This window comes from Pleurodeles waltl, chromosome 3_1 (genome assembly GCF_031143425.1).
Source record: "Pleurodeles waltl isolate 20211129_DDA chromosome 3_1, aPleWal1.hap1.20221129, whole genome shotgun sequence".
In the NCBI taxonomy this organism is placed as follows: domain Eukaryota; kingdom Metazoa; phylum Chordata; class Amphibia; order Caudata; family Salamandridae; genus Pleurodeles; species Pleurodeles waltl.
This window is the reverse complement of record NC_090440.1, coordinates 272,164,600-272,181,902: the sequence shown is the minus strand read 5'-3', so window position 1 is coordinate 272,181,902 and position 17,303 is coordinate 272,164,600. Positions and strand designations below refer to the sequence as shown.

The window sequence follows — 17,303 nt, the reverse complement described above, 5'->3', positions numbered from 1 at the left end:
ATAAATGGTCATCCAGTCTTTGGACTCTCGGCAGCGTGCACCTGCCAATCTTTTAAGTATTCCAGTTGCAATTTTGATTATGTGCAAATGTGTTATGAAGGTGGTACACAGCTGTCAAAAGTCAGTTTGATATTTTTTTTAAAAAAAATACTATATTAAACAAGGTGTATATCAGTTGTTGTGTCTTTGGATACAATAACAGAAAGCTTAAAGTGGAACCAAAATGATGTTCCGGTGGCGCACTTTGGAAACAACAGAAATTAAGTTTACGTGTTCCCAAGTCCTTAATAGCATAAACCAGGACCCTTTAAATCTCTCCCGCTCACTTTTTTAACTCCACTTAAAACCCTGGCGGGAGACGTTACTAGTAGTCCTAAAAATTGAGATGGGCGATACTCATTTTCGTGAAGGTCGCATCTGTAGCTTAGAAGCAGGCGCTTGGCCGGACGTCACTTCCGCTGCATTGGTCTCGGTAGTCAAAGGGTACAGTACCATGGACGGCTAAAACACCGGACAACTTGCAGCAGGACGTTAATATACTTTGTAGCAGCAGTAACACACACAATGTCGGAAAAAGGTAAGGAACCCCAAACAACTATACCGGAAGCAGGATCAACAGGCGGCCGTTACCAGGACAACAAAGGAAGCAACGGAGAGGGGCGGAGACTAAGAGGATAACGCTGGCTGCTCTACAACAGACCAAGCGCAGATTGTCTTGGCCAGATTAGGTTTTTGCCAACAAATTCTGCGCATCTCCTGAGACCGATATGCAGCCCAGCAGGTACCGGGGGCGGCTTGCGGCTGGCAGTCCAGCGGTGAGTACAACGGCCTTTGTCTTTTACTGGGCAGAGGGGGAGGGACGTTACATTACGTTGTTCCAGTAGATATCTACAGGACAGCCACGTGTCCTGAGCACGTGACTATGTTAACTGCATTCTGCAATTTACCGGATATATTTTATTTCGGCTACATCATAGAGAGCTGGAAAGTTCCCTTTCCCCATGTGTGACATTTCTAGCTTTGATGTACTAATGAGTTTCCAGGACTGAGGTGGATCACTTTGAGTAATATTATATTGTAAACATATTTCAGACCACAGTTTCTAGCTGGAAAACATCACCAATCTATAGCAGTAGTTGATTTAGTAGTGTAATATTGATCTTTGGCTAGGGTGGCATCAAGGCACATTCTGGATAGGTCTGTAAAAAAACTCAGGACAAAGAGGCAAAATCCAGGACAAAAATTCTGGACGAAGGGTCAAAAAATTGGGCAAAAAGAGACCATACCCTAATATGTTATAAAAACATTTATTTACTCCTTTTTTCACATAACACTATTTATTCTCTGTGGTCTTTATGTGATTGCCTCCTGGTATGCTAAATTCAAGTGTCACATTATGTCCTTATTCAGTAATAAATTAATGCCCTTCAGCACTGTGTCAAGGCCATCACCCCTATTCAAATCTACCCAATCTTTCTTAGAGAGAAAGCAACAGCAAAATGTTGATTATGTTCCTTAAAATTTCAAAACCCCGAAACAATTTGGGAAATATTAAGGTAAGTAACCTTATGATAGTTTAAACAAGTTGAACAAAAACATATGGCTCACCCCAACCTCCAGTGGACTTTTAACCTGAAAAAATAATAATGAGGCAGAGCAGATGGTTTGTGCGACAGTGTCACACCTAATGTGAGATACCCACAACTTGTTTGTAGTCTGACAGCACTAGAGTGTCCGTCCGGGACTCTTCATGTTTCTCAGAGCTGGAAGCCCAGACTACTAATATAAGATAATAAAAGAGGAGGATGAACTCAAGATCAGATGTCAGATCTAAACAACTGATTCAAAGGGTTGTTGCTAAGAACTGGATAAATAAGGAAGACAAGAACTAGGTGGGACACTTCTTAAAATCAGACAAGATGGGTCCACTAAGAGTATCTTAAGGTATTGTGTACCTGGAGAGTTGTCTCTCCAGACAGGAGGGAAACAGAAGAGTCACTGTTCAAATAGTTGAACAAGCAGCACCAACCTACCCTGGCAACCTCTAATGGTGCAATGGTTCACTGTTCATGCTCGTGTAGGGTGGGTAGGGGACAGACCCCTTGCAAGGTTGTGCAAGGCAATTGCCCACTCTGTCCATGTTGTAAAATGGTTTTGCAATTGAACGAAAGCCACCAAACCAGTGATCTGGTTTATCCCTTAGTGTCAAAGTACACATAGAATCTTCAAAATATTTGGGATGTAAATTGCACAAACAAAATGAATGTAAGAACATGAGAAAGATTTTAAAACGTAATTAGTGTTTCTATAACATATGGTGTGTATGTTTCTGTGTGTGTGTATATATATATATATATATATATAATATAAACTCGGGAGAGCGACATGGTCCCTCTGAGCTCAGTTTGCTTTTTGGTCTTCTCTTCTGCTTTCTGTAGTGGTCCACGTGGCACCAGTGAAGATGGTGTGCTACCCTGATTATTGTATTATTCTGCAAACTTACCCCTGCTCATCCCTCATTCCTTCTTCAGAACGCCATACATCAGATTTGGTTGATGTGGGGCCGCTGGGTAGCTCTTTTCACTCTAAAGCTACCCGTGACTGCGGGTGGATTAGGCCTTCCGGAGTTAGAACACTATTTATTTGGCTGCACAGGTCCAACAGGTGGTTTGCTTGCTGTCTGCCAGCCCCCTGCATGAGATGCTGTTTATCGGTAAAGATTTCGAGGGGGTCTTCCTGCACTACTCATTGTTTCCTACTGAGCATTCTACGGAACATCATCCAGAATTCTTTCTCTTGCCTTGCTAGAACCTGTAAGCTATCTGACATGAACAAAACCTGTGCTCCTAACTTTGCTAGGCCTTTCCACGTGCACAGGATGGCTGCTCTCAGAGCAAATCCGTCAGTGGTATGCTGCAGGCATCTTAAAATTGGGGGATTTGTTTCTGGACGGTGAGCTACTAGATTTCCAAACTCTTGTGGCAGACTACATCTTCACCTGGGTCAACTCCTTACTTTCAAACAATCATTAAATGCCCTATTTCATGTCTGCCGCCTCGGAGTAACCCTACATGAAGTGTGCCAGAAGCTGTACACCATAAGGACTGGTGGCAAACTGATAAGATGGGTGTATACATATCTTTCCTACAACATGGAGACCACTCCAGGGCTTCTTGGTATCCTACATGGGAGACAGATGTGGCCAAATCCCTGCAAGATATGGACTAGGCTAAAATACTGGACATTTCCCACAAAGTATCCTTCATAGAGTTTCCCAGGGAATGCATTCCGCCCTTTGCTTGCCGTTGGCTTTGTGGTTTGTAACTCACAATTCGTTCCTTCAAGTGCTGGCTTTAGGCTGTCCAGCTTGAGTTTGCCCCTTCCCTTGCTGAAACCTTATTTACAATATCTTTCAGAGTGCCCCCTTTCTGTAAACAGGCCTGCAAATCTTGTTCATATCTCATCACATTTGCTGTTGGTTCAAAGAACAAGGTCAAATGTCAGGCTTTGTCTTCGATGGGAGCTTGGTGTTTACTTTTCTTTCTCTGACTTCAAAGTGAGAGGATTTATGTGACTCTTGCTGGATACTGGGGGTAGTAAAAAGTTTTTTTGTATCACATGACAACATTTAAATGAACTCTGCAAGGATTTCAGAATATATCACAATTAGGAACACAAATTAATCACAGTGTTGTTAATTCTGAACTGTGCTGGAAACAAATACCTTAATATGATTAAAACAAATAATTACAATAGGTGATGGAGTTTCCACACATCATTTGTGTACTGTATTGTTGTATTAGAAAAACTGTATGTCTGTGCAAATGTAATGGTCATTTCAATCAAAAATGCGTTGTCTGTATTGGCAGTGTGCTAGTACACCATACATACTCCATTCCACTCTACTCCGCACCACTCCACTTACACCACTCCATGCAACTGTACTCTGGGACACTGCACTCTACTCCACTCTATGCCACTGCACTCTATGCCACTTCACACTGCGCTTCTCTGCTCTACTTTGTGCCAGTGCACTTTACGCCTCTATACACCACCGCCATCTGTGCCTCTGCACTCTACACCACTCCAGTCTAGGCCACACTAATCTACTATGCACAAATCCATTCTATACCACTCTGCAACTGCACTGTACGCCACTGCACTCTATGCCAGTACACTCTATGCTAAATGCACTTTACTCTGTAACACTCAACTCTATGCCCCCTGCACTCTACACCAATACATTGTTTGTCACCGTAATCTACTCTGCACCACTGCACTCTATACCGTGGCACTCTACGTCACTTTACTATATGCCATTACACTCTAAGCCACTCTATGCAACTGCACTCTACCCTGCACCTCTCCACTTCACTCTACTGTGAAACAATCTACTTTACGCCACTGCATTCTATGCCACAGCACTCTACCCTGCACCTCCCACGCTATGCCACTGCACTCTACCCGGCACCTCTCCACTTCACTCTACTGTGAAACAATCCATTCTAAACCACTGCACTCTATACCACTGCACTCTACGCCACTCTGCCCCACTGTACTCTAAACCACTGCACTCTACTTCAGTGTACCCTAAACAACTGCACTATGCGCCACTACACTCTACTCAGCACCACTGTACTCTACGCCATTCTCTCTATACCGCTATACTCCACTGTGCACTACTGCAGTCTGACAGTCTACTCAGGAACACAACACTTTCCATCACTGCACTCTACACCACTCTACTCCTGTACTACTGCATTCCGGACTAGCAAAGCCAATAACTCTTGCGTAGATAAGACCTGTTGGCTTTGCCAATGTTTGTTAGTACTATGAGGTGCCAAGGTCCCGGAAAGCACTGTAAATGTGCAAGTCCTCATTTTAATCATGCATTACACACAACATAATATAGAGTGCCACGAAGTGCGCAAATACATTTAGGTTACATTAAAAAAAAAAGCCTTTCTAAAATACAGATTTCAATAATATACATATTATACCTAGTGCAAACATTTTTTTAAACTGTCCGTTAAGACAATACACTCCACAGCTCAGCACATCTCTAAAAGAAAATATCTTTGCTATCAGAAAGCTTCAAGTGACTCCCTAAATTAAAGCCAAAACAGGTTTCCAAGCCCCTTTACATTTGCAGATTTACCAACAGCACACATTACATTTTTGTGGGAAGGAGACACACTGGCAAGGAGGCCTGTTTCTGATCTATCTGCCCCTCCCTCAGGATCAGAGCACAGGACACTCCCTGCCTTTCAATCAGAATTGTCCTAATTACATTGGTCCCCGAGCTGAAAGGCTAAAATTATGGACAAATGCTGTCTGTTGAGCCTTTCATCACAGGCTGTTGGGATGAATGTTTAGGTGAAACAGAACCACATAATGTTTTATCTTGTTTGAAAAAAGTACCTGTTCAAGGGAAGGATGATCAGCAAACGGGGATGAATACTTTTGTCTCCTTACAGGAAATTGCATGAAAAATTTAAACAGTTAGTACAGGAAAGTCAGTTAGAAAAACAACTTGATGACTCAAAAAATACTGTAACCATGCTCTCCTGTCAGAATAAGTTATTGCAGGACAAGGCAGATACATACCAAACCATAGCAGAGTGTGCTGCAATTAAAGTTGCCCAGAACAAATACCGTAACGCAGAGGAAGGATAAATCAGAAAAAGGTGCATTTAGCCATTGCTAGAGCTTACTTGGACTGGAGCCCAGATTCTTGGGATGCCGGCATTTGGAGCAGTGATTTTTCAAACTCTAGTAATGAAGAGGTTAAAAAAGGTGGGGGCCAATGTGAGTCAAGTGAACAGAGTAAGAACATGGTTCTCGCACAACCTATAAATACACAGAAAAAACAAAGCAGCTCCCAGAATCCAGCAGGAATTGCCTTAAATGCTTTAGAAGATTATAACCAGCAATAAATAAATGACATAATAGATAGAGTTAAACAGCGAAGTGGTGAGTCATTACTTGCTTGGGTTGTGAGATTGTTTGTTTGAAACTGGAGCTTCTGGAGTAATGGTGGAGATAGGAGACTCTCCTAAATTTTGTACTTTAAGTTCTTACCCAGTAATACAGGAACAGTCCAGGGGTTTTAAAGGGCAAAACCAGACTTGTTATTGCAACTTGTTGTTGATGGATGTAATCTGAAGTATCCTACAAATTCAGAGTGGCATACCTTGCAAGATGCAATGCAATGCAGAGAATTAAAGAGGAGGGACACCCAGACACCATCACTTTGATTGAACGAATACAGAAACATAAAGGGACATGGTGCCACCATTTATATTGCCAATGCGTTCTTTTCCATACCCTTGGTCCCAGAATGTCAAGAACAATTTTCCTTTTCACATGCCGGCAGAGAATTCTGGATGCAAAGGCTCTCTCTCTTGGTATTTACATAGCCCCACCATCTGTCACTGGCTGGTGGCAGAACACCTGGATGAAGTGTCTATCATCTCAGGCTTGCAATTGACCCATTACATTGATGTGATGATTCAGGGAGGGACAGAAGAACAGGTGCAGACTCAGTTGGATTGGATTGTGGAACTCTTGCAGAGTAAAGGGTGGATGATTAATCCAGACAAGACACAACAACCCTCTCAAAATGTGAAGTTTCTAGTTATTCACTGGAATCAGGGACTTAGATAGTTGTTGCCGCAAGCGAAACAAAAGGTTCTCGAGTTTGCCACTTCCTGCACTAAGCAAGAGATGCAGCGATTCAGCAGATTGTTTCGTTTTTGGAGACAGCATATCCCTCATTTGAGTCAGATCTTGATTCCCTTTTTACAAAGTGACAAGAAAGAAACATAAGTTTGAATGGGGACAGCAGCAGCAATGCACTTTTGATTTGGCAAAAGAAGCAATTCCACAGGCTATCCAGTGCAGGAAAAAGACTTTGAGTGGCATGTAACTGTGCATGGAAGCCTGTGTCCGTTACCAATTTCCGTGAGGGTAGTTTTTCTCTCTCTTTCTTCACGGTCAACCGGGTTCAACGGCCTGTTGCTGGCAGAAGAGATGAAGCAAATTCAACTGTGCCCCATGGTGATGCATTTTTAATTCTTATTATTTGCTTTGCATTGTGCATGAACATATAGCTGCATGAATGTATTTGCTGTTTATAGATTGAAGCAGAGTATTCTTTGTACATGTTTGCTGTGACCATTTTTAAACGTGCACTTTCAGTTGTACACTTTTGACCTTTCTTTGCGAGCCTCATGGAGTGGTTTAATAAATCTATTTCCTAGACTAAGAGTTGCATGCCAGAAATTACTTTCAGTGTGTGTGTGTGTTTCATCTCAGTCCTTAGTGAAGCAAAACAGCCCCTCAACTGCTATGCTCCCTGAAAAAAGACCCTTCAACGTAAGTTGCAACCCAGATCCTGAAAAACATAATATTACTTGTTGCAGACTCACACATAAAGGTAGGAGAGCACTTCATATCTGAGGTGAACCTCCCATTACACACATGTTTACTGTGCGTCAGCGTAAGAGGAAAAAGCTGAATAGCATTCATGGGCGAGGGCAATAGGGACTTAGGGCCTGATTACAACTTTGGCGGAGGGGGTTAATCTGTCCCAAATGTGACGGATATTCCGCCCGCCGTATTACGAGTCCATTATATCCTATGGAACTCATAATACAGCGGGCGGGATATCCGTCACATTTGGGATGGATTAACCCCCTCCGCCAAAGTTGTAATCAGGCCCTTAGACCCTAAATCAGGCATTCCCCTAGTCTCATACTCCGCACCATATATTGATGCTAAACCCTCTAATAGTTCAAAGACGGTGGTCAAATTGCTGGCTAGTAATAAGGGGTGATTTACCCTCCTATTACACAAGTGGCAAACTAGGAACTGGTAAAGTTGGTGATTCCCTATTATGCTTTGTGGTGCAATTATAGATGCTATAAATATGCACCCACAAACCCCTTCTTCCTCTCACGACTAGTCCTAAGATGTCTTGGCTGTTCACATCTAGTGTTTTAATCTCTAGGTTAAGAGTATTCTTGACCCATATTATCAACCCACCAGATGGACACCCTTTTTTAGAAGGTGCTGTCTCAATACTATAGTTCCAGTATCCCAGTCTATATTGTTTATCCAGGGCCCATGTTTCTTTCATAACAACTAAATCACACTTATCAATAAACATTCACCACTCTGGGTCTGCAGTTTTCTTGTTTAAACCTGCTATATTCCATGACAATAGCAGGGTTGCTAATTCCTGCACATTGTCATAGAAATGGGCCTGTGGCTCATCTGTGTTCTTAAGGTCAGGGTTAGGCCAAACTTGATGAGCCAAGGGGCTAGGAACAGCAGTTAACAAACTCAAAGAAAGATGTATTTGTTTACAGCCACCTAGTCTGTGACAGGGTCCCTACTGTCCCACAAATCACATCAGGCTTCTCAAGATAGGTCTTCCGTGAACTGCTTTGGGGTGGGCTAACTCATTTCTACTACTATAACCCCTATGGCATCGGTTCTGGCTCTCGAGGTCATTAAGACTCTGGGATCTGTTAGCAACGGGAACAATAAAGAGACTCATCGCTGACATTGAACCCAATTCACGCCCCCCTCATGCCCTTATTTGTGGCTGTGGCTCCCTTAAATGGGAATAAAAAAAACCCTAACGGAACAACCCTCACACCTGTACCAAATCTGTCCCAATGTACCCTGTCACCCCAGTAAATCAGCCTCTCAGCAAGCTCCGGGTACCTACAGTTAATTACGACACAGTCCCCATTTTCTATTAGATTTAGCTAGGGCCCAATGCACCCAACCGTTCTCACAAACAGGATGTCCTTAGACTTGTGCAGCCTAAAGTCTGTGTATGGTGCTAGCCAGTGGCAGATTTTATTTTTCAGCTCAAAAGTTGTTTAATTTTTATCAGAATTCAAATAAGAGACATCAGTCAATATAGAAATGCACAGGCAACAATCTGGTGGTAACTCCAGTTTATCTTTCGAAGGGGCGGGAAGCTGTCGCTCAACTGGTGCTGATACTTCTCTAGAGTAGGTAACAGTTGCCCCCACCGGAAGCCTGCTGCTGTTACCCCCCCTTAGGCTGTGCACTAGTCCCTTCGCTGGTGGACCATTGAGGGCTGGTGAGCCACGGAGGTTTATTCCTGAACCCTATTCCCTTGTTACAATCAATGTGATTAGCATGCTCGTTTAGGGCAGCGGGGTTGTAGATTGCATTAACACAATCAAGGCGAGATGCTCCCCTCATATTAGAAGCCCATTCCTCACCTCCACCCCCATTCCCCTATTAAAGGCCTGTTTTGTTTTACTTTTGACTGAGCCAAAATGTACACACTGAAAGGATCGAAGAGTAAAAAAGTGTACTTTCAAAATGTGCAACAATAATGTAAGACCATGTCTAAGGAATCTTCAATCTATGAACAGCAAATGTATACATGCAAGGATACAAACACTTATATTGATATGTGGATATATATTAATTCACAATGCAAAGCAAATAATTAATAAAATTCATCACCATAGGGCCTGTCAGATGCTTCATCTTTCTCATGCCAGCAAGAAGATGACCCCGTTCGACTGCGAGAAAGAGACCTCCACTCTCACAGGACAGGTGTCAGGAATTTGACGTCTAAATCCTGACCAAGGTCTTGGAATCCACGACTACTGAGCAGGGCCATCTTGTATATCTTAAAGAACCGCAGAAGGTGCCTTCTAGAAAAACCCCTCCCATACAAAAAGAAATATTAAAAAACGCTGGCTAGTTTAGATAAGCTTTGAAAGAAATGCATTGGGATCTGGCCAAAATCCCAAGGCGTCCCTCCCAAAGTCAAACCATTCCCTGCTTGTACTATAAATATCAGTCTGGTACATTCTTATCGTGCTGACTGCCTGACTCCTCCATATTATGTACTAGTTCTTAGGTGATAATATGTCATAGCTCTTCAGTGAGAAAGAGAACTCGCAGAAATAGAAAACACGTTGCATAACATGTTTGTACGGAAAACTGCTCACAAAATGGAGTCTATAACTAGTGACCACTAAAGTGACAGTGGGCAGCTAAGCCAAGTGCAAAGTAGTGCGACACGAAATCAGTGGTCAACACACAAATATCACTACAAGGCCATTTGCTGAGGTAAGGCCATAGGTACACAATCTTGGACTTTGCCATCCAACATACCACAAGGAGGCACATGTAATTTACAACTGGATAACCTTAATTCAAGTGCAGACAGTCGTTCAACAATTGGATCTAATTTGGTGTCCGAAGCAGCTATGAACTTAACATAAAGTTTGTCCAATAATGATTCCCAGCATGCCAGTTCCTTTATCAAGCTCATCAAGTGCCTTAGATGATTGTGCAGTACTCACACATGGGCATTTGGACTTTCCATCAGCCTCCACCCTCTCTTTTCCCTGGAGCTAGCTCACCCTGATTGTTAGGGATTACCAGGATGTCAAGTTCTAAGAGAACTATAGACTTAACAGGTCTCCGTGAAGATGGTATATCCACCGCATGGTGGGAGCTACTCAGGGCATTAGATTCCAGGGATGAAGTCCTTTCCCCCTTTGTAGCCCTGTCAGAGGCAAAAGGCGGCTCCTCAGATATAACTCAAAAAGTGGGGGAAGAAAGAGATAAATTATGTTCTGCTAGTTCAATCTCTTTACTAATGACCTTCACCACAGGTTGTAGAAATCCATCCAGGGACATAGGAGTGAGAGTATGAGATTTAGCCGAACTAGATGGCAGCTTTCGGTTCCCCACTGTCTCAATTATTAAGGGAAGCAAATTATCACCCTTATAGTCAAGGGGTACGAAATCACATAATCATGCCATACCTGTTTTGATGGACACAAAAGAGGGGTGGCCCAGCCCGGCCTCCTCTGGGTGAAGATGGGTCTGATCTTGGCCCAGGCCCGTCCCACATGCATCCCACACTGCGGGAGAAGAAAAGCGCTATAAAGCGCTGCAGCAGTGTTGACCTCTCCTTGCACAGAGCAAAGCAGTCCTGATATTATCCCGGTCTGAGTCCCTCTGTTCCTCCTTGCGGTTTCCCAAACACCTGTGCCGAGGGAGAAGAAAAGTGCTATAAAGTGCTGCAGCGGTGTTGGACCCTACTTGCACATTGGACAAAGCAGTTTCTCCTTGCGGCTTCCCAAACGCAACTTATATAATTTATTATGATAACACATAGCCCAACCTTGAAATTATAATGCAAACATGTCCCCAATGCTGTGGAGTCAGACTGTGCTCAGAATACACTGCTGTCCAAGCCGACGCATGGTCAGATTGTACCCAGGATGCACTAGGGTCCTCACAGATGTTGGGAGAGATTATGATTTAAACTGATTTAGGTGTAGAAAGACAAGTGAAGGAGAATGAAGGGGTGCAGACAGCAAGAATCACATGGACAGAGAAACATAAAGAGACACAGATTGGCACAGAGCGCTACAGCAAGAGGTTTATAAAGATAAATAAGTGATGGAGATAAGCTGACAGATGTACGTGGGTAGATAGGTACATACATATTTATACTCTGGCAGATACAGATGGAGACAGAGATAAGTTAATGTAGACAGAGACCAACAGAGAGAGAGAGTGAGAAAGAGAGTTAGCTACTGTTAGAAATGGGGTTTTTGGTTGGCAGTCAGGGGAGAGATGAATGGTTAGGAAGCGTGGTGGTGGATGAGGAAGCAGTGCTTGCACTGCACCACGGGGAGCACTTGGATGCCAGACGGTCACTAGGGAGCTGGGGAGATAGCCAGTGGTTCAGAGTTGGACAACGCAGTGAAATAAAGCAATAACCAGTGCTTTTTGGGTTTCCCAGAGGTGTTGGCCCCATGCCACTGCACCTGCTACACCATTGAAATCATGACCCTTGTGCCTGCAAGGTAATTGCATTTGTGACAGCTTTTTTAATAATAAAATATAGCAATAATCTGAGTTCAGTGAGTTTCCTAGACCTTTTGGCCCCTGTGCCACCACACCTGCTACACCATTCATATCATGACCCTAGTACCTGCAAGGTAATTGCACTTGTGACTGCTTGTTTAGTAGTAAAATATAGCAGGATCTGGAAAAGATCACATGATTTAGCTTCTAAGCCTTAACTTTTACATAAGTTCTGAAACTGAAACAGTGCTTAGCATAGATGTTAAGAGTCCACGTATTCCTGGCTGATTGAATGTCCAGCTCAAGTTCCCTATAACACCCCGTGTGAATCTCCATGCCATGAGGTGCAAACTCAGCAGTTGTCTCTAGGACAGCACTGGAAACTGGAGAGGTGAAGTGTTCAGTGAAAGATAACATAATTGATTCACTGCTAGCTGTTTGAGTATAGGAAACCACAGAATGCATGTCCAGAAAGGGGCAATTAGAATCCCTCAAATTCCTCTCACTGAGAAAACTTTTGTAATACCCTTAGGCGCAGAGGAATTGGTGGGAATCCACATAGTAACCAGTGTTCATACATTTGAGTACCATTTGACAAAGCAGAATTGAGCTTGTAGCATATTTTTCTGAGATGCGAATAAATCCAGCCACGGATTCCTGAACAGTGCCACTATGATTCTAAATGCCAGTAGACTCGGATGATATGAAACTGAAGTTGGGATGTTGCGACTGAAACAATCCTTCTGTACGTTGTCTCTGCCTGGGATATACCACTTTGAGGGACAAAAACATGGGCCTCTGCCCAAGCACAAATGCTCTCCACCAAATCTGCCAGTAGCTTGTTTTTCATTCCCTTTGGAATTGCTTTGCGTTGGAGGGGTTGAGAGTCCCCATAGAGAGTATATTATACCAATACTGCTCTTAGTTTCTTCCAGTTCGGGGAATAGGTTGCTTGCATTTTCACTATTTGTTTCTCATTATCTGATGTTACCGCCACTGGATTTTGGGATATTGTAAGTAAATGACCTTTTTCAAATTCAGAGTCTCTAACCACCACTGTAGTTTGTCTCTTATCACGCCTGTGACTGGTATGAACCTCTCATAATTGTTAGTAGATGAGGACAGGTGGTTGAGCAGATGGTGCATGAAAGTATGTAGGTGGTTCCTCGTCCAAGACACTATCAACATTAACCCTTGATCCTTCAACCAAGTTCTTGCTGAAACCTTAGGAAGCTAAAAAGGTCTGATAACAGCCTATAGACTCTGCATTCTGGAATCTGTCAGGAACACTTGACAGCATTCTGTATCTAGTAGTTCCCCTATGAAGATCCTCTTCATTGTGGGCTTCAGACTGCATTTCTGGTGTTTGGTGATCAAATTCAGAGATTGTAGAGTGATACAGACTGACACCAATTTGGCTTGAACCTTTAAAAAAATTAACCATTAAATGCAAGTGTGCTACCACTGGCGCTAGTACCTATTCTCAACAAAGATGATAGCTGAAGGGTAAAACTTTGTACTGATTGTGGCTTTCCCACACCCGAAACGTGAGATACTGATATGTGGAAGTACGTATCCTGAAAACTGAATGTTCCCTACAAACACCCTTTCTACAACAAAAACAGCATTGTGAACTGTAAGGTTAGCATCCTGAATGCGGTGTAGTGGATAAAAGTGTTTTTAGGTCCAGCACTAGCCTGATTATTTTTTTTTATTTCTTTTTTACTGACTTTAGCATCAAAAATCTGATTGAGTAAAATCCATTCCTTCTCTGCAAAGATGTTTAAAAAAATGTATAACTATATACATACATATAGGAGTTTTCAGTCAGTGGTCCTCTGCGTTAGTTTGTTCGACTGTCATTCCATTTTGCTTCTGCCTATTACCAGCATACAGCATGGGGCAAAGGGTCATCCTACTTTAATGGTTTGCTCTTCTCACTGTGAATAACAGCATATTTCCTCTGCACAAATGTCTACTCACTCGCTAAGTAGTGCACTTCAGTGCCAAGACTCTTAAGTCATGTTTCCTTCCATTTATTTTTGTTTAGTTTTTGTTTAGTATTTTTGTCCTTGCCAATGCTTTTATTGCATATGTCAAATAATATTTTTGTGCTAAGCCCAACAGCTCCCCGACACGCTACCATCGCTGCTTACTTCAGATTGCTTTTCATTGTTACCTAGACAACTCATCACATCCCATCTCTCATCACATACGCAGAATTGTTGTGACAGCTTTTGGTTAAATAGAAGCTATAGCGCTGCAGTAGTTTCTTTCCCTTGAAAATAATAATTTGTTATAATTAAGTGATCGAAACCCAGCCAATATGTTTCCTGTAGTCGATGCAGTGGCAGCTGCCGCCATCCTAACGTGGTGGGGCGGGGGAGGTGTTAGGGGAATAATAAAAAAATTAAATAATTATCTACCGCTCCTGGTCCAGCTAAATAAAAACAGCTCATCCCAGAACGCATAACAGTATAGAAGCCTCAGTTTTGCATGTATGAATAATTCTTAAATAAAAGGTGCTGGTACTTGGCCGAATGAGGCTAATGCCCGACATTAATATATGGATATTGGATAAAACATAAGATGAGGTAAAGGACCTCTCCATGAACATGTGACCTCAAGCAGGGCATAGTAGGATTTTTTTTGTCTATTTTTTTGCCAGTTTTATTAAAGCAACTCGAGCAGGCATGTATTGGTGTGCTTTGCAAGGGCACTAGTTAGATTACACAGTCATGTTAATTTTTTAGGCACAGGAGGTTAAGGGCTAGATGTACGAAAAGCATCAGTATTGCATAATGGACCGAATTGCAAATTTGGTCCGTTAAGAAAATCTGAATTGTCTTTTCAGATGTACAAAGGCCAGTGGCTGCTTGTCCTTTAGGGCGGAGGGCTCAAAGGTCAGCCTGACAGATACTCTTCATGCTCCGGTCAGGCAGCCAGGAGCAGACATGTGCGATTTGTGCAGACTCCTGGCTGCCTGAGCTGAACTTTGCTGGGCTGAGGAGATCACAGCTCCTGTGGGCGTGACCTCCTCGGCCCAGCAAAGGTGCCTCGAGGCCCTCCCCTGGGTGACGAGGAAAGCGTCACCTATTGACACTCTCCCTGGGCGCTTCAGTTTAAGCCCTGAAGTGCCCAGGGCGAGTGTCAATCAGTGACACTTTGTCACAGAGTGGGGTGGGGTCAGCAGTCTCACTGACCCCATCCCACTCTGTGACGAGGCTGGGACTGCTGCCTTCCCAGGTCAGCCAATGAGGGAAGGCAGCAGTCCCAACCCTCCTGGGACCTGGAGGCTAAAGGTAAGTGTGTGTGTGTGTGTGTGTGTGTGTATGTATGTGTGTTATGTTTTACATTGAATGTTTGGTGCGCGCGTGCATGTTTGAGTGTTATGAGTGTTGTTAATGGATGTGTGTGTGTGTGTGTGAAAGAATGAATGTGTGTGATCTTGTAAAATGAATGTTTGGTGCGTGCAGGCATGTTTGAAAGAATGAGTCTGTGTGTTTGTGTGTGTGTGTGCCCCGCCCGCCCCCCTCCCAAAGCTGCCGGCTGCCACTGACAAAGGCCAAATGTGATTTCTATCTAGTATAAATCACATTTTGCGATTCACAAGTAGGAAAACACAAATAGGGATTTAATATTTCCTAAGCACATGTACAAAGCATTTCCAAATGTGAAATGGGCATTTAGGGAATGCTATTACTATTGACTCCGATGGTAACCAAGTGCAAGTTTAAAAATGCATTCAAAAAGCATTTTTTAGAGTGCCATTTAGCGCGTAAATGCCCCTAGGGCAATTGCGAGCTTTATATTTGCACCACTTTTTTGGGGGTGCATCAAGGGAGGCCATAGGTCCCTGGACACCCATGGATTTGCATTTCCTAATTTGCGATTTCCTTTTAGGAAATAACAAATTTGGAAATGCAAAACCATTCGTACCTATGGGCCTTTAGCCCTTAGGAACGAATGGTGTTGCATGTCTTAAATTTTGATTTCCTAATAGCGATTCTAGTCTGTAAGAATCGTTATTGGGAAATCTGTTTTTGTACATTCCATTTTGCATTTCCTAAATAGTGATCTCTTAGGATTCGCTATTTAGAAAATGCAAAATAGGAATTTTGTACATTTGACCCTAAGTGATTTACCCAAAATCACATCTTCACCCCTCTATTTTTAGGGTGGGTAACAACTGCTGTCACGTCATGTTGCCATGATGATTGTATGACATGGAAGGATGCCTAACTTACCAGTAGAAAAGCTCCAGCCAGTCTCCATGTCAAATGTGCAACATGCTTCTGTCTGCTTTATTATTGCATCATTTGGAACCTGATGAGCATTATAGCTCTTTTGAACCTTGGCTTGAAATAAACTACCATTAGCTGAACTGAGTCATTCATTGTTTATTTTTTGCACAGCTAAAGTAGATTACAGGAAAGCAGAAATAGTTCTACATGTTTTTTGCTATACTTCAGACTGAGAGGAAACAAAATGAAAGGAATGTCAACAATGTAGCACTCAGTCTGAGTAATGAATTTATAAGGCACTTCTCAAGGTTCGTACAGGGAAAGCGTTTATGTCAAATGTAGCAACACAAGTACACTTCTGAAAATAATCACAGCAGTTGAATAATAGTGATCATAGGAGCAAACAAAGAGAATACACTACTTCAACCATTGATAATATAACTATATATAGTGATTATATATTCATGCACAACGCAAAGATAAAAAGAATTAATAATGCATCACCATGGTGCGAGACATAGACATCATCTCTTTGCCAGCTTCAAGCCGTGAACCCAAATGACAGCGAAAAGAGAGAACTACCCACAATGGGATCCAAGCAAGGCGTCCCCGCCCGGAAATGAGTTCTGCCTAACTCCAGTCATCAAGCTTCCTTCTTACATACATTTTAAACAAGCTGAAGAGTAGAATTCTAGAAACTCCCCCATCCCATACAGAAAGTAGTTGTTCAAACGCTGGCTGCTCCAGGTCAGTGTTGAAAGAGCACGTTTAGAGATTGGCCACATCCCAAGGTGCGCTCCCAGAACCGAACTGTTCCCTGCCGTACCATAAACATTCTCTAGTACATCCTTATCTCTCCTTCACTCCTCCATGTTATGTCCCTGCCTTGGTGAAAAAGAGAGTGGCGGGAGCGAAAAACATGTTGCATAAATTGTGCGGTGAAAATACCTGCGTTTGAAGCTAAGCACAAAATGGAGTCAGTGGTCAAGATGGAGCTGGGGGTAAAATACAGATAGCATTACAATGTTACACATTATAAACTTCAGCAGCGTATATTTAAGTGCATATGTTTTTGAAACAAATTCTGACCTGTATATTGCTATATTATTTTGCACTGCAGATATCACATTCATACAACATATATACAGCTCAACACATTCACTCGAAGGG

The 17,303-nt window shown here is 42.7% G+C and overlaps 1 protein-coding gene across 1 annotated transcript in view; it reads left to right on the top strand.

Annotated features, from left to right (window-relative positions):
* The first annotated feature begins 460 nt into the window (after positions 1 to 460).
* Positions 461 to 17,303, top strand: part of LRRC49 (leucine rich repeat containing 49) — a 447,480-nt gene continuing 430,637 nt past the window's right edge. The window contains exon 1 of the mRNA XM_069222363.1: positions 461 to 815. Coding sequence (XP_069078464.1) covers positions 768 to 815 — 48 coding nt within the window. The 5' untranslated portion in view covers positions 461 to 767. The remainder of the gene's footprint in view (positions 816 to 17,303) is intronic.